This window comes from Callospermophilus lateralis, chromosome 4 (assembly GCF_048772815.1).
Source record: "Callospermophilus lateralis isolate mCalLat2 chromosome 4, mCalLat2.hap1, whole genome shotgun sequence".
Taxonomy (NCBI): domain Eukaryota; kingdom Metazoa; phylum Chordata; class Mammalia; order Rodentia; family Sciuridae; genus Callospermophilus; species Callospermophilus lateralis.
This window is the reverse complement of record NC_135308.1, coordinates 93,481,637-93,505,239: the sequence shown is the minus strand read 5'-3', so window position 1 is coordinate 93,505,239 and position 23,603 is coordinate 93,481,637. Positions and strand designations below refer to the sequence as shown.

The following is a 23,603-nucleotide window of genomic DNA, read 5'->3' as shown; positions in this document are numbered from 1 at the left end:
CCAACATATTCCCTGGTTGTTGCTTTAAGCCTTCAGTATATGTCTGTGTTCTCATAATGAGAAAATTTAGGTTGGGAAACCTCTTGTTTACTCTTGATTTCTCTTTGCTTTTTCAGGAAACATAAAAGTTTTTCGTGACGATGGTGTGTTCTGGGTGACCTTCTCTTGTATAGCTGTCCTCATTCCAGTAGTTTTCATGGGCTGCCTAAGAATAGTAAGTGTTTCGTCACAAGTTAGATGTATTCATTATATGTCCTGGGCTTTCAGCTGATCACTGATTGCATGTTTTTATTCACTTGGGAGGGCTGTATGATTATCTGCTTCTAAATAGTCTTATTACTAGGAAAGCAAAGGAAATTCTATGTATGATTATCACACGGTGTTCTTTTGTTTTAATCAAATGGAGCATCATCTGTCAATATATTTCGGCAGTTGGAACAGAGAAGTTAGTCTTAGGTCTAGCTGTTTTCATTTAATTATATGTTGGTGTTGAAGTTCTTTCACAGGGAAGATTATTTTCTTTCTTTATTTTTAATATTTATTTTTTAGATGTAGTTGGACACAATACCTTTATTTTATTTACTTTTATGTGGTGCTGAGAATCGAACCCAGGGCCTCACATGTGCTAGATGAGTGCTTTACTGCTGAGCCACAACCCAAGCCCAGGGAAGATTATTTTCTGTGTGCAGTCATGCATTGCTTAATAATAGAGCCACATTCTGAGAACTGCATCCTTGGGTGATTTTGTCATAGTGCAAAATCATAAAGTGGACTTATACAGACTAAGAGAGTGTCAGTAGGTGATATAATCTTGTGGGACTGCTGTTGTATATGCAGTCTGTCTTTATGTGGCACATGGCTGTATTTTGATAAGCTCATCTTTTCAGGTAACATTTATTACTTGGTCCTTTTTCATGTGCCTCTGTGATTAAGATGAGTAGTTAGAGTTAGAAACTACTCTCATTCTACCAGGGATTATGCCTAAACTCTTCTACTCTTCCACAGCTGAACATCCTGTCTTGTGGCATTATTGGCTCCTACGTGGTGGTTTTGGCCATTGACAGTTACATGTACACAAGCCTTTCTTACATCACTTTGAATGTACTCAGGAGAGCACTCCACACAGATTTCCACAGAGCTTTCACAAATGTGCCTTTTCAAAATAATGGTAAGACTCTTAAAACCTGGAGTGATGGTCAAACAAGAGAGTGGAATGGGAAGGAAATGAGCAGCACCTAGTTTCCTTGATGAACATATAACTAAATCACTGCCTTTCCCCTCAACCTCTTTCTGCCAAAAAAAAAAAAAAAGAAAAAAAAATATATACAGACACACACACAAATATATATATATAAAATGGTGTGTGTGGGCATGGTTACTTAATGTTGGAATGCCAAGGATCCAAACAGTTGGTTCTTTTTCAACCTGTTTGAACTTTTGGATGCCTTTAATAGAGAATTCCTAGTTTCAAAAATAAGACAGCAGCTTCCCCACTCATTACTTAGATTGTGAGCAAAAGAAAGTACATGGGTAGACCAACTCACCACAAACTGATATTAGAAAGGAAAACCCAGACTTAGTCCATGAAGGATTATGTTAGATTTTAAAATACAAGTGTTCAAATGGTGCTTCTCTACTGTTTTTTTTTTTTATTTTTATTTTTTAGACTTCATTATTCTGGCAGTATGGGGTATGCTGGCTGTAAGTGGAATTACATTACAGATTCGAAGAGAAAGAGGGCGACCATTTTTCCCTCCCCACCCATACAAGATGTGGAAACAAGAGAGAGAGCGCAGAGTAACGAACATTCTGGATCCAAGCTACCATATTCCTCCACTGAGAGAGAGGCTCTATGGCCGGTTAACCCAGATAAAAGAGCTTTTCCAGGAGGAACAGCCGGCTGGAGAGAGGACGCCCCTCCTTCTGTAGGTGGCATGGGCTTAGTCAGTCTGCCTCAGGTCTGGAATTCATGTCCAGACAGCATCAGCCACCTCTGGTGCCCGCCTAATATGGATCAGCTCTGCATGAGATCATGGTGTCCTTTTCGACGTGTGGTAAGGGTACACTAGGGAGTTAAGATGATTCTAAGTGAGAGAATGAGAAGCATAACTGAACAGTTGTGGTAGGGAGGCTTTTCCTTATTTTCCAATACTTGGGAAATTACTTTCTGGTTTATACATATATGATCAACATATTCCATTTAAATAGGTTCATCAAAAAATATAAAAATAAAAAACAGTGATTCTTCTGAAAAGCCCTTGTGTTTCTTTTTATAACTCCTTGAATAATTTTCTCCCCTGAGTCTGTCTAAACTTGGGGAGGGGGAGTTATTTAAATATTCAGTCTTTATTCACCCCTTTGTTTAGAGGTTTAGGGATCTGATAGTGAGTTCCCAAATGTCAGAATATACAGAGAAGTAACTCATTTTCTTATTAAAAGCCATCTGACTACAAAGTTACATGTCTTTTTTTTTCAATATTTAAAAGATTTTTAACTGTAAAATATACATAACATTTAACGACTTAAATTTTTAGGTGTATAATTCAGTAGTTTTCCTTTGTTTTTGACTTTTATTGCTTAAAATGGTAATTTAAAAAGCTAAATTATTTGTTATTTGAAAATCGGTCAATTTATATAGATAGTAGAATTTTTACGGATGATTTATCTAGATTCCAAAACACGGCCTTTTATTTTTCTTTCAAGGCTTTATAAAATAGTGTTGACAGCCAGGTATGGTAGCACATGCCTGTAATCCCAACAATTTGGGAGGCTGAGGCAGGAAGATTGCAAGTTTGAGGCCAGCCTCAGCAATTTAGCAAAATCCTGTCTTAAAAAGGGATGGAGTATATAGCTTAGTTTTGGTAAAGCACTCCTGGATTCAATCCCCAGTACCACAAAAAATAATTAAGTGGTGATCTTTATTTTAAACTGCATTAGATGACATGGATCCCTTCCCCCTCAAGGAAACACGTTGATCCCTCTGTTAATCTACAGTGACATTAACAACCTTAAAAAAATCTGCACTTAAGTTTTCCCTGCTAAAGTAGCTGTGTTAGCATTGGTGTAAAATAGTTTTAATAATTGTTTTTCTGTAATTAAAGCCTTTTCTGTGATCTGTGTTTTGAAGTGATGAAGTGAGAGTCAACAAGGATTCAGGTATTCAATGGGCCAGCCTTTAATTAAGACTACCTTGGATTCTCTATAGAGGGCCCCTTTAGTTTCGATAACCTTGTTTCACCACAAGAAAGCACTTGGATCCCTGGGCTGCACACCTCCCACTCAGGACCTTTCTTCTCGCCTGTCAGAGTGCTGGATTGTGAGCTGGTTTCTCTGACATGCCTGAGTGATGCTGAGGTCCATGGTGGCTATGGCACACACATGTGTGTGGTAACCACTATTTAATTGATGTTACGTTTTACGGTTTCTTCAAAGTACAAAAGATTATTGAAGCTTCGGGTAATTGGAAAAATCTTTTTAACTGTTGCTTTTAAAAGTATTTGGGGAAGGATAAGAACAATGAACTAATAGAAAACAAACCATATTTGCTTTGAAAAATTTAATGTAGGTAATTTTTTACTGTTTGTAACTTCAGTAACACTTAAAAAATACTTTTTATTCTAATTTAAAATAATTTAGGGACTCTGGCTTCTTCAATCTTTGTACATTCTAACAGTTAAATGGAATATTTGTGAGTTGTTCTTGGTACCCTTAGAATGCTCTGCTAGTCAAAGACTATAAAAGGTGGAACACCTTTTTTGGGGGGGAACAAGGATACAAATTATTTTAAAACTTTCATGATAATTTGTAATAAAAAACCAGTTTGTATAGCTTTTATAATAAATATATCTATTTTGAAAAAAGTGCTAAAAAGCCTAGTTATTAAAATATAGTGTTGGTTTCATTAGTTCTTCAGGTGTCAAATTGAAGAAAAAGTACTAGTGTTACAGGAAAACCTATTACAGTATTAAAATATTTTCTGAACGTTCTGATCTGTTACAGGTTAGTTACCAGGTAGCCAAACCACACTAGCCAAACAGTACTTGTAGGCCAGTTGAATTTTCTATAGAAGGTGATAGAAAACTGATGCCAACAAAGAATTTGCTAGAATACTATGCCTGGAAAGGACTTTAGAGATCATGTTATTTGTCCCTTTTATTTTATGCCTGAGGAAATTCTCAGACAACTGCCCAGACCAAAGTTGGGGATGCTCAATGCTCTATCCAAATGTGCTTTGTATTCTGCATAAAGATGTAAGTCACTGATTATTTTCAATTTTCTTCTAATAAATTGGTAGGATATTCTCATGTTAATATTTATAATTCTGACATTTTTTAGGAATTACTCATTTTACACAAGCATGTTTTTCCAAGTTAATGCTTTGTGGTTCCAGATCATGGTAGGTTTTTTGTTTGTTGTACCAGGGATTGAACCCAGGGACCCTTAACCACTGAGCCATATCCCCAGCCCTTTTTTATGTTATTTTTAAATTTCTAGACTGGGATCTCACTAAGTTGCATAGGGCCTTGCTAAATGCTGTGGCTGGCCTTGAATTTGCAATCCTCCTACCTCATCCTCCTGAGCAGCTGGATTATAGGCATGTACCACACCACACCTGGCCCATTTCTTTTTTTTTTTTTTTAAATTTCAAATGACTGGTATTTAATATTTCAGTATCCATAAATATCTGTACAGTAGCATTTGTTTAGAACTTTTTGTTTTAATGTTCTCTTTTTTTTTTTTTGATACCAGGAATTGAACCCAGGGGCACTCAACCACTAAGCCACATCCCCAGTCCTTTTTTGTATTTTTATTTAGAGACAGGGTCTCACTGAGTCACTTAGTGCCTCGCTAAGTTGCTGAGGTTAGCTTTGAATTCACAATCCTCCTGCCTCACCCTCCCAAGCTGCTGGGATTACAGGTTAGTGCTACCATCCCCAGTTTGAGGACGATGATGTCTATGATACCTTTTAGTAACCTTTATTAAAGCGCGTAGTTCCTGGCTCTAATTTTTTGAGAACAGGGCCTTGCCCTGGAGCTTGGTCCTGCATTGTGCCTTAGCCCTTAATGGAATAGCAGCTTACTTGTGTTTTCCTTTTATGTTATGGACTAAACTGTGAACCCAGCAAATTTATATTTTGAAGCTGTAGCTTCCAGTATCTCAGAATGTGATTGTATTTGGAGATAATGCTTTTAAAGAGGTGATCAGATCAAATTGAGGTCATCAGTCCAATCTGACTAATAAATAGGATATACAGAGAAACACCAGGGGTGCGTGTCAGAGGAAAGCCTATTTTGAATAAGCAGCAAGAATTGTCATCTGCAAACACAGCAGAGGTCTTGGGAGAAACTAGTCCTTCTGGTACTTTGTTCACATACTTCTAGCCTCCAGAACTGAGAAAATTTTGTTGTTTAAGCCATCCAGCCTGTGATATTGTTATGGCATTCCTGGGAATGTAATATACTTTGCAAATCATTTTATTTCAATAATTGGTGGAAATGTTTCTTGACAATTTGGCATTGTATTTGCAAGGACCACTCTATGAAATTGACAATAAAGAGGAGATCCAAGTTAATAAAACTTTTGATTTATCCAGGGAGTACCATGTAAACACTGGGGAGACTGGCAGATCTAGTTCAAGTGATGTCAAAATCAGAGGCAAAAAAAAAAAAAAAAAAAAAAAATAGTGGTCTTTGACTTGGTTACTTTTTTTAAATACATATTTGGCAGTTTATGTGCCAAACATTGTCTTGGGGACTAGGAAGCTGATGGCGGATAGTATGGCTTGCTCTTTGCTCTCAGGGTGTAGTGTAGTGAGACAGGCAGATATCAAATAGGTATACAAAGAGGTACAATCAATATGCAATGAAAATTTCTGATGGGGTAGAAAAAGGCCTAACAGGGAATATTTTCTTGAGGAAGTGGTTTAAGCTGAGATTTGAAGGGTGAGTAGGAGAGTCTAAGCCAAAGTGGGGCAAAGTGTGTCCCTTGTAGTAGAGGGGAAGCAAAACCTCTAGGCCTCCCTTCTCATTATGGAGAGCCCTCAAGTGAGCCTGTCCTTATATCCTTCATTCTGGTGGTTGGTGGGTTCAGCACTCAGTATTCTGAGAAGGGTGCTATCAGTCTTGGTTAAATTTTAACTGCAACACAAAACTGCAGTGAATACCTTGCCTTTATATTTATCTTGCTGCTGTAATTCCTCTCCAAACCGTAGAATTTGGCAGTTGTTCTCCAGGAGATGGGTCAGCATGTCTTCAAAGTAATTTTTCCTATTCAACACAACTATAATGGATCTGTCACTCCTAGGGTGAATACATTCCCTTGCAAGATTACAGAGTGGCCAATTATGGGGATATTAAGGGGTGAAAGGCTTACTTTCTCACATGAAGTTCCTGGTTTCTGCTGACAGATTCCATTGCCCAGCTTGTTGTGTGCATGTATTCTGACCTGCTCAAACTCACAGCGGGTTGTTGAGAAGCTCATGGATGTTTGTGTCTGGGGCCTTTGAGCAGAGGAACAGAAATCAAAATGAAGAGCTAGAAGAAGCAAGTGAAATTATTATTAAATGTGCCTTTGCTCCCCAATTCTCTATGAATTGTTTTCAGCAATTCAATCAGGCAGTCCTCAGCTTCCTCCTTTCATCTATTTTCTCTTCCTCTCCTCCCCTCCACAGCTGGCATAAGCATGCATATAATCCCAGCAACTCAGGGAGCTGAGGCAGGAGGATCACAAGTTTGAGGCCTGCCTAGGCAACTTAGCAAGACCCTATCAGATAAAATATAAAAAAAACTTGGGCTATAGCTCAGTGGTAGAGTATCCCTGGGTTCCACCCCCAATACCTAAAAAAACCATCCCCCCCCCAAACCAGTTGTCTTTTGGGGGAGACCAGCCGTGTATCAAAATTCCTTAAAACAAGTAAAATAAGTGTATTGTCAGGTCTGGGCCTAGTGTTCTGGTGGGACAGTTTCAGGCCTATGGTTGAAGACTTACAAAAAAAAGAAAACAACAAAAACACAACTCCTCTTATTTTGCTTATTAATGCCTGATGTTTTTCAGTGTAGTTTTGTTCTATGAATAGAGCTATTCAATTTTCCTTCCAAACCAACTCACTTCTGAGTTCTTACTCAGATAGCATTTTTGCTGTCTTGTGTTTTATGTGGGTCCTAAGTGTTGCAAAAACCTTATTATGTCCATTGAGATAGGTTTTTTTTTTTTGTTTTTTTTTTTGGCACTGGCAACTGAACCTAGGGGTGCTTTACCACTGAGATATATCCCCTCCCCTTTTTAAAATTATGAGATGGGATCTTGCTAAGTTACTTAGGGCTTCAAAATTGCTGAGGCTGGCCTCGAAATTGAAATCCTCCCACCTTAGACTTCCAAATTGCTGGGATAACATGCATGTGCCACCATACCTAACAAGATAGGTCTTAAGATGAACATATTCTAGACAAGATAACATTTGAGAAATTCATTCACTTATGGAAAAATAACTTTTTTTTTTTTTTCCTGAGTAATGAACCTAGAGTTCTGCACATACTATGTATGTGCTCTGCCACTTTAAAATCCTTAAACTTTTTATTTGGAGGCAGGGCAGGCAGGATCTTGCTAAGTGGCCCAGGTTGGCCTTGAACTTTGGATCCTGCTTCAGCCTTCCCAGTAGCTGGGATTATTATAGGCGTGATCTTGAAAATAACTTTTGATCAGCACTGAGCACTTCATCACAGAGTAGTGCTGAAATTTAAGACCAGGAGTATAATAGATCACCTCCATTTTAAAGTAGCCTATATGAACCAAACAAAATGCTGAGGTTATATGCAACCACAATGGACTAATTCAGTACATAATAAACCATGATAAGTACTGTGAAAATTGACAGTTCTTTTTCCTGTTGGAGGTTATTTAGGTTGAATCCAATTTGTTCACTCCCATATGGCTTGGACCAGGGATAACAGTACATGCAGAGGGTGAGGAATGGTAGGTTTCTGATACATTTTGAAGAAAGAACCAGCAGGATTTGCTGAGTTAGACGCAAGATAGAAAGTAGAGTCAAAGATGCCACTGGAGTTTTTGAACTTGGCAGCTGGCAATGGGATTAACTGGGATGGGGAATGGTATGGAGAGGTTCTGGGAGTTCATTTTGGACATCTTAAATTTGAAATGTCTCTTTGGCAGTCACAGGTGGATGAGTTTAGAGTTAATGAGCGGTCTAAACTGTAGTGTATCATCCAGCATACAAATGACATCACCAAGGAGGTGAGTAGAGATATTAACACTGAATAGGTATAAGGACTGATGGTGGCTAATGTTGAGTTCAGAGAAAAGAAAGGAATAAAGGGGATCAAGGTTAAAGGAAAATGTCCCCTAAAATGCCAGTTAGAAATTATCTCCATCAATATTTTATTAAAAAACATTTCCTGTTTTGGTCAATTGGAAAAGGTAGTAGCAGTCACCCCAAATTAAGTTATGGATCTTCTATTATTTTTACTATATCTTCTATTATTTTCCCTGAAGCAGTTTAGAACTAATCTAAAATTGTGGGAGTTACCTTGATATTAAAGTATACCAGCAAATATAAATTTGAACAGAAAGCATTTTATCTGAGTTTGTATAATTGGTTTTTTAGAACTGTATTTCCTATACAAAAATTTAAAAATATAGCTTATACTTGATAAACAAATGATGTATTAATAAATTATCCACAGGCTGGGTGGCTTAAAACAATGGAAATTTGTTTTCTCACAATTCTGGAGGCCAGAGTCTGAAATCAAGCAGGAGTTGTTCCCTTCTTGGAGCTGAGAATCCATTCTATGCCCCACTCTTGGTTCTGGCAGTGACTCACGATCCTTGGTGTTTCTTGACTTGCATAAATCTCTGCTTCCATCTTGACAAGGCTTTCTCTCTGTGTTGCAAATCTCATTATAAGAACACCAATCATTGATTTAGGGCCATGTCTAATGCGGAGTGATATTATCCTGAGATCCTTAATATCTGCAAAAACCCTATTTCCAAATATGGTCACATTGCTAGGTATAGTGGGTTAGGATTTGGGCCTATCCTTTGGGGGGATACTATTCAACCCACTACTGATGATAAAAAGGTTTGCAGGATCAGCAATAAGCCACTGGCCAATCCCTAGGAAATATAAATAGAGATTGTTGCTAAGTATCGTCTTGTGATAAAAAAGACAAAAGGCCTTAAAAATGAACTATGTAAGAAATGTAAGCATTGTTTTAAAATTAAATTGGAGACCATACCAATATTTAATCACTCATCTTTATTGATAAAATAGTCTCCTATGCAGTATACTCTCAGACGAAAATTTAAGGTTCTTAAAAAAAAAGGGGGGGGAGGGGATGGAAAAATGTCATTAAAAACAAAGTCAAACACCCAAGACCTTAAAATCATATTCAAGCAAGAACACCAAGAATAAATTAACTCATCTGTTTACAAAAATATTTATCAAGTAATGTTTATAATTACAGCTGCCTAATGAATTGCCTTAGAATCTCAACTGTGTAGCTTACTTAATTTTTACTTGGGATAAAAACTATTTGAATGTGCCACTGAATTAAGGTCTACTTTCTGAAAAAAATAGAAAAGTTTAAAAATAAAAGACTGTCATTTATAAAGTATCAGTTAAGACCTCTGAATGAAAAAAGAAATTTAATGTTTTGGGCCATTATTAATCCTTTTCTAATCAGTAAGCCCCATCTACCCTTCTCTCCCCAAACTTAATGTAGAAAATTTCTAAAGTGAAAAGTAGTTTTGAGTTTTACCAATATATGAAATTATACTTAAAAACTGTCATGACATGATATTTAAAAAATTATATACTCATAAGCAGAATTTTCTATTTGTGTTAATTTTAATGTGTGATTCAAATGAGTATATTTAATAATATTTTGATATTCATCCTTTTATTTGATATGATCACTACAAAATAAAGAAAAATTTAGGTTTCAATTGGTGTCAAAGTTTCTGTATCTTTTTGCTTTAAAAAAGAAATCTACTTACTGTTTGACATGTTTTAATAAAACCAATACTTGTAAATCCATAGATTTCCAACCCCCTTTAGTAATGAAAAGTTATTAAAACCAAACCAAACCAAAAAAACCTTAAGGGAATGAGGCAGATGGAGCTTAAAAATAATTTTTTTTTAATATTTGAGTCTACTTTTTCTGTATCTTAATTACTTAAAAAAGGGTTGTGTAAACCATAATTTTGAATTTACTTTGAAATTACCATACCTATTTTACTACATGAAACATTTCAACTTTGTTAAGTAAATGAAATATATGAGGTCCTTAAATACCAAACAGAAAAGAGAAAAATTGTTTTTATTATTGACTAAAAACCAAAACTTATTCTTTCAGAGGAGTAGTTTAACCTACTAAATATGTTTATTTATAAGATCTTCTTTCTTAGAAAGTAATGTTCCTTCTCTTTCATTCCTGAAATATTTCATATTCTTTAGCAAGTTATGGACAATTGTTAGCTAAATATCATTTATGTGGTAAATTAGCTATAATTAAATTTCCTCTTTTATTTGTGGTACATGTAAAACATTACTGCAACCTTTAAACCTGAATTTTCTTTGACAAAAAAATTTTAAATTAATGGGAAAGGAGACAGGCAATCACTAAAGCTGAAGTCTTATGGTACATAACTTATTTGTTAATTCTGACACCAAACAGGAAGGATTAAATTGAGTATAAGGATTTTCCATTCACAAAACCATGGCAAAATATCGTAAATTAGGATAATTCTATGAATTCCCAAACAATTACTGGGAAAAGTCAAGTGTATCTAAGTATATCATTTAGAAAGCCAATAGCACTGCTGAAACCTCTTGATATTTTCAGCCATCACTGTGAAAACCCTTCGTTTGTTCACCAATTAACAATGGCTCAGTTTCTATTTCAATTATGTTTTGGAATAAAGTTTATGACCAACTATACATTTTTTTTTTTTTGGCTAACACTTAGCCAGTGCACTGTACAAACTATAGAGGGGAAAAAAAAGGGTTGATTGAATTTGAGTTTTCTCTTCATTCATTCATTTATAGGCCAGTCTTTGTGATAGTTTAGTCATATACAAAGTTCCCAGACTTGGAACCCTTTCAGCTCTTCCTCAGACTCAGGTCACTGTTGGTTACTAATGCTGACAAAGATGTGCTTTCTGATGCATCATCCTTCCTAAGGTTCAAAAATGATTCTCGAGTTATTTGAAGGATCTCTCTCAGGCCCTTGTTTTCTTGCTAGAAGGAGGCAAGCCAAAAAAAAAAAAAAAAAAAAAAAAAAAAAGATATAATTACCATTTAAAGAGGTTCGTGAACATGTATTAAGAAAAGCCAAACATGTGAAGGTATAACAAAAAGCAAGGTCTGTAACTGACATAAATGTAGTTACATATAGTTGACAAGCTGAACCCAAACAATTTTTCTTTTAAAAAGTGAACTATGTTCACCCTCTCCCACCACTGCAAAGCCTTATATATACAGATGTAACTGAGATAAAAACTCAAACTGCCTTATAGTCATAAAGATGAAGAAAATAGCATCTGGATCTACATATAAACTCATAAAGGTAGTGAATAATACCCTCTGACTACACCCTCGCAGTACATTAGTACTTTTATTACTTTCCATGATAGTATGGAATGTAGGACAAGCCATCTGGTTTGTTTCCCTTACACAGAAATTTGAGAGCAGTTGGGTTGAGTAGATGATATTTCTCAAAAGGAATTTTTTTTTTTTTTTTTTTAAAGAGACAGTGAGAGAGGGGGAGAGAGAGAGAGAATTTTTTTAATATTCAGACACAACATCTTTGTTTGTATGTGGTGCTGAGGTTCGAACCCGGGCTGCACGCATGCCAGGCGAGCGCGCTACCGCTTGAGCCACATCCCCAGCCCTCTCAAAAGGAAATTAAGTAACCATATTTGACATTGTAAAAAACATTGCCTTAGGGTGGGGGTTGGGGTTGTGGCTCAGCAGTAGTGCACTCCTCTAGCATATTTGAGGCCCTGGGTTTGATCCTCAGCACCACATAAAAATAGGTAAATAAAATAAAGGTGTTGTGTGCAAATACCAAAACACAAAAAAATTTTGCCTCCCCCAACTCTAGAATCACTGTTAAGAAATTTTCAGATAGTTAAAAATAATCTTTTATAATTTATCATATATTATTGTGGCTACTTTTGCATTACATGGCAAAGTTGAACAGGTGCAAACTGTTTAGTTTGAGAAGTATAGAAAATTTATTTGCTGGTTCACTATTGGAAAAGTCTGCCCGTTCCTGTTACACAAACGGGAGAATACATGTTTAAGAGTAAGAAGTCAATTTTTTCCTGATAATGATTTCAAAGTCTATTCCAATTATTTTAATTGTATACAAAATAAAAGATGGATCGAGACAAAGACTTTTAGAGTCCTTGGAAAATAAGAGTACACAAAAAATATATGTGGATTAATGAACCCTTTCCCTGTACTATCTTGATAGAATGAACAAATTTATAAAAATTACTAAATTAAATAAAGTACCTTTATTTAGTAAGAAAAGGAATATAACTTTCTCCACTACTGGTATAAGTTCCTAATGATCCTAGATTCTTGCATTACTATATAGTCTTAATCATATATTCATATAAGCAGCATCCAGATTAAGAACAGAACATTACCAAATATTCCAGAAAAGTATATGTATATTTTTAAATGGGATATGTTTTCTCGATTGTCTTTTTTTAAAAAATATTTTTAGTTATAGATGAACACAATGCCTTTTATTTTTTTCTTTTTTATGTGGTGTGGAGAATCAAACCCAGTGCCTTACATGTGCTAGGCAAGCATTCTACCACTGAGCCACAACCTCAGCCCCTCTGGCATGTCTTTTTATGGACAGTTTTCACCTACACTTGCAATTTAAAACTTACTTCAAGTTGAAATATTCGTTCCTGCTCCTTGCAACCCTGTTGCTCGTCGATTTCAATGGCTTTCCTCATCACTGCTGCCATTTCAGTAATCTGGTCAACATGTGCTTGTAACTCCTGAAAAAAAGGCATATGAGTTGGTAATCAGTGAAATACTTTATTTTTCTAATTATTTTTAGTTTTGGATCCTTTTAATAAAATCTGCACTGTCATTTAATATGAATGTAATATTTTTGTATTGCCATTTAATATAAATGTAGTACTTAGATCACAACAAAGATGATTAACAATGAATGTGTTTTTGAAATCAGATTTCTATTAGGACTAGAATTAAGGATAAGCAACAAGATATAATTAAACCCAGTACCAAGAAATTTACTCATTTCATATTCCTCTAACCACAGGAATCAGCAACTTTTTCTTTTTCACACCTATATATACAAGGGGTCAAAGTAATTGTGAAGAAAAAATTGTTGACACACTGATCTTGAAGTATTCATGATTCACAAATCTTTTCAATATTATTAATGCCTATAAATTGATCCTCTTTGAAAGCAAGAACTGTATCCTGTTTATATTTGCCTATTTAGTGTTTTCTATATAATATTGAGAACTTAATAGACTTCTGTTTCTAAGTATTAAAATATTAAATGGCCTTTGCCAACCATTGAAAATATAATTTCATCTGGGGATGTGGCTCAAGCGGTAGCACGCTCGCCTGGCATGTGTGCAGCCCGGGTTCAATCCTCAGCACCACATACAAAGATGATGTGTCCGCCGAAAACTAAAAAATAAATATTAAAATTCTCTCTCTCTTTAAAAAAAAAAAAAGAAAATATAATTTCAGCATAATACAGACATCCGCATTTGTTAGGTGCATAAATGAGGTCCCACTCGAGAATTCCTTATTTTTTTGCAAATCTCTGATGTGCCAGGTTCTGTACCAGGCACCAGGAATATCAAGCCTGCTAAGACTATTCCCTGAGGTGGGAGCTCAGAGTCGAGTGAAACAAATACAATTCAAAATCAATAGAAATGTGAGAAAAATCACTATCATAATCAGTTTCTATCAACCATTATTCATTGGCAATGGAGGTTATTATATATCAAAGGCCAAGCTAATCCTCAGCACCACATACAAAGATGTTGTGTCCGCCAAATACTAAAAAATAAATATTAAAAAAATTCTCTCTCTCTCTCCCTCTTTCTCTCTCTCTCACTCTTTCTTTAAAAAAAAAAATATAAAATGAATAACTTTCCAAATAAACATCAAGTCTCAAATAGTTGTATATATTTTGATTGTAAACAGGATTTGAACAAGACCTCAAAAAAAAACCCCACAAAACAAACTGGATGAAATGATAGGGAAAAAAAGAATGGATCTATCTTTAGCAAACCACATTAAAAAATATACAGTTTATATATGTATACATATTTGTGTGTATAAAATATACATATATATTTTGCAGGGCTGATTGAACCCACGGCCTTACTCCATGGTAGGCAAGTGCTCTATCACTTAGCTACATTCCCCACCTCGTTTAGTAATCTTATCTAATAAAAATGCATTCCTTTTTTTTTTTTTTTTTGGTGTTGGGGCCTTGCACATGCTAAGACATGTTCTACCATTGATCTATACCCCCTCCTACCTCTCCTTGTATTATTCCAATGATGACATCTATATAATGTTGAGTACTTAAGAAGGCACAATAAAAGACTAATCTGCACTGTCCAGCACAGTGCTATTAAAATTAAATACAGATAATTATTAATTCCTGCACTGACATTTCCAAGTGCTCAACAGCCACACATGTATTTAGCATACATTTCTGATTTGCTTCCACATTAGTATAAAGAACATTTCCATCATTTCAGAAAGTTCTACTGGGCAATTTTGGGTTAGATTACAGTAACAAAAAGGATCAAGACACATACTTGCCATACTCTGTAACAGTTAAAAAAATCATTAAAAGCTGGGCATGGTTGGCACATGCCTGTAATCCCAGCAGCTCAGGAAGCTGAGGCAGGAGGATCTTGAGTTCAGAATCAGCCTCAGCAAAAGCAAGGTGCTAACAAGCAACTCAGTGAGAACTTGTCTCTAAATAAAATACAAAAAATAGGGCTGGGATGTGGCTCAGTGGTTCAGTACCCTTCAGTTTAATCCCTGGTACCAAAAAATAAAAAACAAACTTCCTCCCACTTGTAAAGGGAACATAATGTTTAAAAGCAAGTAAATACAGATAACTGCAGCAGCAAAATGAGTAATGAACATAAGTTTTGAATAACAATAGCATTGTTGGGCTGGGGATGTGGCTCAAGTGGTATCGCGCTCGCCTGTCATGCGTGCGGCCCGGGTTCGATCCTCAGCACCACATACAAACAAAGATGTTGTGTCCGCCAATAGCTAAGTAAATAAATAAATATTAAAAAAATAAATAAAAAATAAACCACAGAATAAAAAAAAAAAAAACAATAGCATTGTCAAGTCTTTTTAAACTGGAAGAAAATATTTACTTTCTTTTTCAGGAAAAAGTCTGTTCTAACAAGATCACCACAAAAACAAACAAACAAAACCAACCAACCAAACAAAAAAACCCCAAACTTTAAATGATAGTATTTTTACAGGCCCAATTAATGGTTCACTTGTTAACTATAAAATCTTTTGTGAGGAATCAGTTTTCAATAGGTGTAAAAGACAAAGACTGGTTCAAAACTGCCTTGAAGGCAAAAGTGTTAGCAACATAATTATTAAACTGTTTTGAAATGACTTTTTTTGCAAGGGGGGGGGAGGCACTGAGGGTTGAAACCAGGGGTGCCTTACCACTGAGCTATATCCCCAGTCCTTTATATTTTTTGAGACAGGGTCTCACTAAGTTACTGAGGATCCTGCTAAATTGCTGAAGCTGATCTTGAACTTGTGATCCTTCTGCTTCAACCTCTAGAGTTGCTGGGATTATAGGAGTGTACCTAATGCTTTTCATTTTTAACTTTGTCTAGGCAATTATTTTTACTTTACTAAGAAGATAAAAGAATGGCTACAGGTTTTTTAAAAAGGGAAGACACATAGAAAGAGCACTACTAAATTATATAAACAAAAGGCATTTTTGTCTTATTTGTGAACTGTAAAGGACTACAAACTATCAAAAATCTAAATTAAAACATTTCCTTTTTGATGGACCAAGACTTTAAGAAATCAGGTTAAAATTAATGTCAAGAAAATATCCTTAATGTCCAGGACAAGAAAATGTCCTTGATGTAACTGTTTTGTTGTAACAAAAACTGCAGCAACAAAGCTAATAAGAGAAAATAAATGCAAAACTGGACTAAATATCATTTAAAATCTGTAGTCTGTGTATGATACAATACACAAGAGAATTAGTGACTGTGTATGATACAATATATAGAGAATTAATGACAAATTTTTAAAGTCTCTCCACTAAACAGCATAACTACCAAAAGCACAGCATTTTATTTTTAGTTGATTTCATTTATTTGCTGATCTATTCTGGGAGGGAAATTCAAAGTAAAAGAACTTTTTATATGGACCCCCTTTCCATCCACACCCCAAAATTGACTGTTTTATTTAGTGTACATTCTGATTTGCTTCCAAGTGCCTCCTCTCCAGTCCATGTTGAGGTGCTTCAAGGACGTGTCGAGATGCATCAAGGAAGAATCCTTCGGAGTTGTTACGATGTACCATGTCAATCTGTAGTACAGAGTCATTATAATGTTAATACGGACATTATCCGTACTTTAAAAACTGAATGAGTGTTAGTTCATGCGTGTTAGCCAACTGCTCAAAATGTTTGTTTTTTTAAGATTTCCAAAAAGGTATGTTAAAAATAATATAAAAAAAATTATTTGGATGAAAATACATTCTCAAACTTTCTACAGATTTTTAAGTGTGCACTCACAAACTTCTGTAGTATTTCAAAAGGGTCTTCTACTCTAAAATGTTGCTATGTGTAACTTTATGTTACCCCTGTCATAAAATTATTTTTGTGTTTAGGTGTTATCAGGGCACTAATACTCAAATATGTCCTAGAATCCCATTGTTTTGTGCCTTTATGGTATTTCTGTTTAACCACTTCCGCTTATGGAAACCCTCCCCACCTTCATAACTAATTCAAGGTTGAATTTGGATACATTTTCTCTTTACTGAGCATCTTTCCAGATATTCCTCACAGGAACTAATATTGCTTTTTAGTATTCTGGTAACAATTCCTATTTCTATCAGACCCTGCCCTATATTAATTAGGTTTGTGTCTATATTTCCCATTACAAGCTCAAATAGTAATTTAACTTATTCGTTCATTCACATTGTTATTACGCTTAACAACTAACCCCGTGCAAGTGTTAATAAATGTTTATTTAACTGAGTCAAGTTGTCTCCTTTTTGGGAAAAATCAAAATCACAAACATTAATATGTATTAGTTAGAATTAATAACGAGTAACTTTATAATCATTTTATGGAAGGCAAGGATCAGCACTTAAATTCAATCCACATAATGAAAATGGATGGTTTAGAGCAATCTAGAAAATGTTTAACCTTACTTATGATTAAAACTAATGTGTTTTATTTATATTTTGTGCTGGGGATTAAACCCAGGATTTCATGCTTGCTAAGCACACACAATACCACTGAGCTACATCTCTATCCCCTAATGTGTTTTAGAAAACATTTGCTCTGTCATAATTGCTACCAGATGGGACTAACAAGCTGCAATATTGGATCCTAAGCATTTTTTTTGACATAGTATTGTCTTCCCTTTAGATCTTTAAAATTTATTTTTCAAGTTATAAAAGAGAAGGTCCTTTTAGAATATATCAAGATTACATTCATCTTATGAATAATTTTAACTCAATTTCTCTTCATAACTTAAAAAAAAGACTCTTAGTTATACTGTTAAATTTAAATGATTTGTAATGGTCTCATTAACAATGGATTTTTTTTTTTTTTTCTAATGCTAGGGATCTAACTCAAGGCCTTGTACAGCTGGGCAAGTGCTCTATGAAGCTACATCCCCAGCCCAACTATAGATTTCATATTCAAAAGATTTTCCCTAAATAGCCAAGGATTTCCATTTGGCTAGGAGATGAATATTAGATAATATCAAGCCCAAAGTTGTTAATTTATTAATTTACTAGTTGACACAAGAAGAACCTATTAAGTTTTCTCAAAGAGTTATTTACTAGGCATTTAATTCCAGAAGAATTAATAATAATTTAAAAACATAAGCACCAGATGGAAGAAATATTTTAAAGAATCTAAACTGTGTTTTCCTAATTGAGAAAGATCAAAAATGTCTTATAACAACCACTATTTCTTAATAACTAAAAACAAGTATCTCACCATTATGCACTACAGATAATGGCCAGGTTATCACAACCTTTAATATTTCTATTTTATACCAGCAGCTAAAATTAAGTTTAAAATACAACGTAAATGGTGAAGAGATTAGTCTACTTATCTTCATAACAGTTGCCAGTAAATACAGGAACATACCAAAGGAAATAGACACAGGAATCCCACAAGAACAATAGGAAAAAAACACTAGTTTCTAACCACTTCAGTTTTGCCTCTAAAAATGATGTCAACTGGTATGCAATCCTGAGAGCAAAATTTAAATAGACTGGTACAATCTTTTCTTCTCCGCAGCCCCATAGTTTTTCATTATAATCAGGATCATTCATAGAGTAGATAAATTAGCCTCATTCAGAAAATGATCTTCAGAAAAACAAATTTACATTTAGTTGCTTTCAAAAATTTTTTAAAATTTCAAAACATTTCAATTTTTGTTCTCACAAAATATGTCATTATATAAATTTACTGGGAGAAATATTTCTTAAAAGTAGATAACTTACAAAACTAATTTTGAATTGAACAAACTTACCTTTATTTCCAAAACAGTGTGTGTAATATAAATACATACTTGTTTAAAAGTTACTAGCATACAGTACGAGTTAGAAAAAAAAAAATCAAACAGAATATGGCATATAACAAACAAGAAGTGAGAAAAGAGAAGGCAGAAAATGTCAGTTAAAAACATGAAGTCGTCAATGACATGTTAACACGGCATTACTAGATATCCCTTTTTTAATTGGAACACAACCAACTGTCCCTCTTTTCCTGTTCAAGTTACCTTTATGGAATGGATTACCTTGGAATGCTGCTCCTTTAACTTCATTATTATACCTGGATCATCTTTTTTGCTAGCCATGAGCAATCTAAACATTTGTTCTCGATACTTGCTCATTATAAGTTCCAATGCAGACTGATGTTCTTCCAGGGATGTACGTAATTCTATCAAGAATAACAGTATATTTTATTCAAATTTAGGGTAAGCAAAATATTCTCTTCAATATTACATTTACCAAAATACCAAAATAAATAGGGTATTAAAAAGAAAACATGATATATAAAATTCTACCCATGTAACAATAAAAGACAAATAATTTATTTAGTGGTGGGGGTTGAAACCAGGTGCACTTTACTATTGAGGTATGTCCATAACTCTTTTTATTTCTAATTTTGAGACAGGTTCTTGCTAAGTTGCCAACACTGGCCTCAAACTTGCAATTCTCCTTCCTCAGCCTCCCAAGTCACTGGCATTACAGGCATGCACAACTGTACCCAGCTTTAAAACTCAGTTTTTAAGTGTCAGAAAACATTTACTAAATAGCAAATAAACATCAGACAATGCTCTTGCTATATTAAGAATACCCCAAAACCATACAGTTTAGGGTATAGTAGAGAAAACAAATTTGTGGTAAGTGCAGAGCTACTCAAACACATTTAAGAGAAATCTCTGAGGAGAAATTTGTGAAAGTTTCCCAGAAGCGTGACACGGGGAAGACTTTGATTTTCTTGGGTTGAAAAATTAAAGATTGGAGATTCAACGTAAGGAGGCATTAAAATGGATGATGTGTTAAGAAACTGGTCTGAAATGGCAAGAGCAAAATATTCACAGAGAAGAGCTGTGGGAAAGAAGACAGAAAAGGCCTGGAATCGACTTTGAAGTTCCTTATTTAAGGAAATAAGGATACAATGAAAGTTCTCAAGCAAAAAGTAGCATGATTAGATTTATTTTTGAGAAATCATTCTGATGCTTGTGTTAAAGACTGATGGAAGTGGAAAGACTTCTCAAGGAGACCAGTTAAGACAGAAGAGACAAAAGATTAATGGTGGCTAAAGCAGTGAAACTGCAGAGAATGAAACTGAGTCATTTCGCAGGTAACAAAAAAAATGGTGCAAACTAAGTATTGAGAATGAGATTCTAAGACCAAGAAAAGAAGTTCTCTGGGTGTGGAGGTGTACACCTGTCATACCAAGTGACTCAGGAGGCTGAGGCAGGAGGATCCCAAGTTTGAGGCCAGCCTCAGCAACTTAACAAGACCCTGACTCAAAAAATAAAAAGAACTGGGAATGTGGCTCAGTATAAAATGCCCCAGTTCAAACCCCAGTACCAAAAAAAAAAAAAAGAAGAAGAAAAGAAGCCATTCATCTACAGTGATAACATGTCTTACCTTTGTTCTCTTGTTGCAATTCTCTGATTTGTCTGTTTTCTTGCTGGATTCCCATAACTAATGTGGACCGTGGCCGATGTCTTGCGACTTCATTAAGTTCTTGAATTTCTTCCTGATACTAATGAAATGATTAAAAAAGAATATGTCTGGAGAAAGTATTTGGAAACATATCTGATGTGTGAATAAGTATAAATAAATAAACAGATCCTTCAAAAGTTAAACATACAAGATATTAATTCATTCATCCCACTCCTAGGTATATACCCCAGGGCACTGAAAACCTACATCCATGCCAAACCTTGTATACAAATACTCATAGCACCATTTTGTGTAAGAGCCCGAAAATTCAAATGTCTATCAACTGATGAATGGATAAACCACAATGTGTTGCATCCTCACAATGCAATATTACTGGGCAATAAACAGGAATGAAGTACTGATTCCATGCTGTGACAGGAACTGTAAAAACTCTGTTAAGAGCCAATCACAGCTAGGTGTGGTGGCAAGTGTCTGTAATCCCAGTGGCTCAGGAGGCTGAGGCAGGAGGATCTTGAGTTCAAAGCCAGCCCAGCAACTTAGGGAGGCTCTAAGCAACTTAGTGAGACCCTATCTCTAAACAAAATAATTAAAAAGGACTGGGGATGTAGGCTCAGTGGTTAAGTGCCCCTGGATTCAATCTCTGGTACCAGGGGGAAAAAAAGAAGCAGCCAATCACAAAAAGCCACATATTATATCATTTTATCTAGAACAGGCAAATCACAGATGAAAAGATTCGTGCTTACTAGTGGGGAGGGGAAGGGGAAGCTAGGGAAATACTGCTAATGGGTCTACAGTTTTAGGGTGATGAAAATGATCTGTAATTAGTGGTTATGGTTGCACAACCTGTGAATATACTGAAATCCAATGAACTGTATTATTTAAAAGGGTGGAATTTTATGGTATATAAATTATCTTAAAAGAACATGTGCGGAAGAAATGCAAAATAATTTGCATTTAAAAAAATAAGTGAGCCAGGCGCGGTGGCGCACACCTGTACTCCTAGCAGCTCAGGAGGCTGAGACAGGAGGATGTTAAGTTCAAAACCAGCCTCAGCAATGGTGAGGAACTAAGCAACTCAGTGAGACCCTGTCTATAAATAAAATACAAAAAATAGGACTGGGATGTGGATCAGTGGTCCAGTGCCCCTGAGTTCAATCTTCAGTATCCCACCCCCCAAAAAGTAAGAATGTAACTTCAAAATTGCAATCATTTACTTTCAAGACATTATGAGACACCTAATAATGGATTCATAACAACATCCCTGATTCTTAACTTCAAATGTCAAATTCCTTTTTTAAAAACAAGTTAATACCAGGCATATGTTCACTGGAGTGAACAGAGTTAAACCGGACATTATGGAGGCAGGTAATCTGTTTAGGGCAATAAGACTGCAAAACAGAATAAGTAAACTTGCTTTACTATTTTTCATAGCTTTGTTAAGAGCATTACCTCAGGTTGTTTCCTTTTACAGAATGGGTGAGTTTCATAAAAGTTGGCTGTGAATATACATTTTCCCCTCTAATTTCTATCACAATACATGAGATTGTATAATTTTCTTAATAGTTAAAAATTTTTATCAGAGGATGGCTTAAAATGGTAGATAGACTATAGTTCACTGAAAGATACTGTTATACATTGTAAAAAATCAAGTTATGAAAACCTTTTAATTTCTTTTTAGTTGAGAGCATTAAGTGAAAAACAAGATAGAAAGTACTAATGTGTTACTGCATAGGCTGTAAACCAGATATTTCTTTGCATCACTTTAGAAAATATTTGGTTGTTAAATAGCATCATCTAAGTACTTTTATAAGAAAACTACATAAACACATCTGTCTTACATAAGACAAAGCAAAATGAATGTCAACATTAGTAAAAGATATTATCTGGTCTTTGTCAAATTTATCTAGACCTAATTAATTCATTTGAGGTCTAAACTCAAATGTGCATCTCTATCAGAATAGTAATCAAATCTACAGTTTTTTTTTTTTTTTGGCTATAGGAATTGAACCAAGGGCACTTTACAAATGAGTCACATGCCAAGTCCTTTTAATTTTCTGTTTTGAGACAGGGTTTCACTAAGTTGCTTGGGGCCTTGCCAAGTTGCTGAGGCTAGCTTTGAACTTGTGATACTCCTGCTTCAGCCTCCCAAGTTCCTGGGATTACAGTGCTCAGCAAATCTAGAGGTTTTGGAACACACATACATACATACATGTATGCCATCTAAACACGACAAACATATCCTCATTTAAAGCAGACTAAACATATAAGTGAAGCTACAGTGCTCAGCAAATCTATAGGTTTTAGAACACACATACATACATACATGTATGCCATCTAAACACGACAAACATCCTCATTTAAAGCAGACTAAACATACAAGTGAAGCTACTTCAAAATTTAGGAAACATTAAAAGCAGTAGCTATGATTCAAGCAATATATAAATGTCAATGACTGCTTCTGTTAAATGGAATCAAAGAAAAATCAAACCTGCTTCATTGCTTCTACTCGCTTGTTGAGAGCTGTGGTTTGCTCAATCAGAGATTCTGCTGCATCGTCATGATCTCTCAATCTTTCAACAAGGGCTTTAGCATCAGCAAGTGCCTTCTCAATTGTGCAACTCATTTCTAAAAGAATATCTATAATTAAAATTAAAATTGAGACTCAAAACAAAGTCTGCATATCACCTTGTTTTAGTTTCACATATACAAAATTACACTTCTAAAGCTTCATTTAAGTTTGTTCATTGGGAGAAAAAAGTATCTAAGAACACCTTGTGATTTCGCTTGTTAGAAATGATATAAGCTTGAAGTTTAAATAGAGTGTAAAGAACTCTGCTTAGCCTCTACTTAGTTAAGTGATCTGAGACACTCCTCAAAAACACATATTACTAACTAGACAAAATTGCTTCTATGTGTCATGCTATTCAAAGTCTCCATCTTCTCTTGGGTATGCTTCTTATATAAAATCACATTATAATCCTAACTCTTGTATTTTCCTTAGTATATGGTGAAAAGAAAAAAAAAGTTTTGATGTGAATAACACTAGCTCTTATGGGAAACTTTTGGTATATATAAGGGAAATTTATTGGGAATTTCAAGATGGCTATTAGAGGT

The 23,603-nt window shown here is 35.0% G+C and overlaps 2 protein-coding genes across 6 annotated transcripts in view; one reads left to right on the top strand and one right to left on the bottom strand.

Moving 5' to 3' along the window:
- The window catches only part of Tm7sf3 (transmembrane 7 superfamily member 3), a 37,611-nt gene extending 35,157 nt beyond the window's left edge, over window positions 1-2,454 (top strand). Inside the window, exons 10-12 of the mRNA XM_077109288.1 lie at window positions 117-214; window positions 1,006-1,168; window positions 1,667-2,454. Coding sequence (XP_076965403.1) covers window positions 117-214; window positions 1,006-1,168; window positions 1,667-1,929 — 524 coding nt within the window. The 3' untranslated portion in view covers window positions 1,930-2,454. The remainder of the gene's footprint in view (window positions 1-116; window positions 215-1,005; window positions 1,169-1,666) is intronic.
- Window positions 2,455-8,647: 6,193 nt separating this feature from the next.
- Window positions 8,648-23,603, bottom strand: part of Fgfr1op2 (FGFR1 oncogene partner 2) — a 29,005-nt gene continuing 14,049 nt past the window's right edge. For 2 of the 5 annotated variants that reach the window (XM_077109291.1, XM_077109289.1), the window contains exons 2-7: window positions 22,978-23,126; window positions 20,451-20,568; window positions 19,085-19,227; window positions 16,515-16,628; window positions 12,926-13,039; window positions 8,648-11,255 (exon numbers count right to left, since the gene is read on the bottom strand). In XM_077109291.1, the coding sequence (XP_076965406.1) occupies window positions 11,118-11,255; window positions 12,926-13,039; window positions 16,515-16,628; window positions 19,085-19,227; window positions 20,451-20,568; window positions 22,978-23,112 (762 nt within the window). In that variant the 5' untranslated portion in view covers window positions 23,113-23,126 and the 3' untranslated portion in view covers window positions 8,648-11,117. The remainder of the gene's footprint in view (window positions 11,256-12,925; window positions 13,040-16,514; window positions 16,629-19,084; window positions 19,228-20,450; window positions 20,569-22,977; window positions 23,127-23,603) is intronic. The other 3 variants (XM_077109290.1, XM_077109292.1, XM_077109293.1) reach the window with 2 other exon arrangements.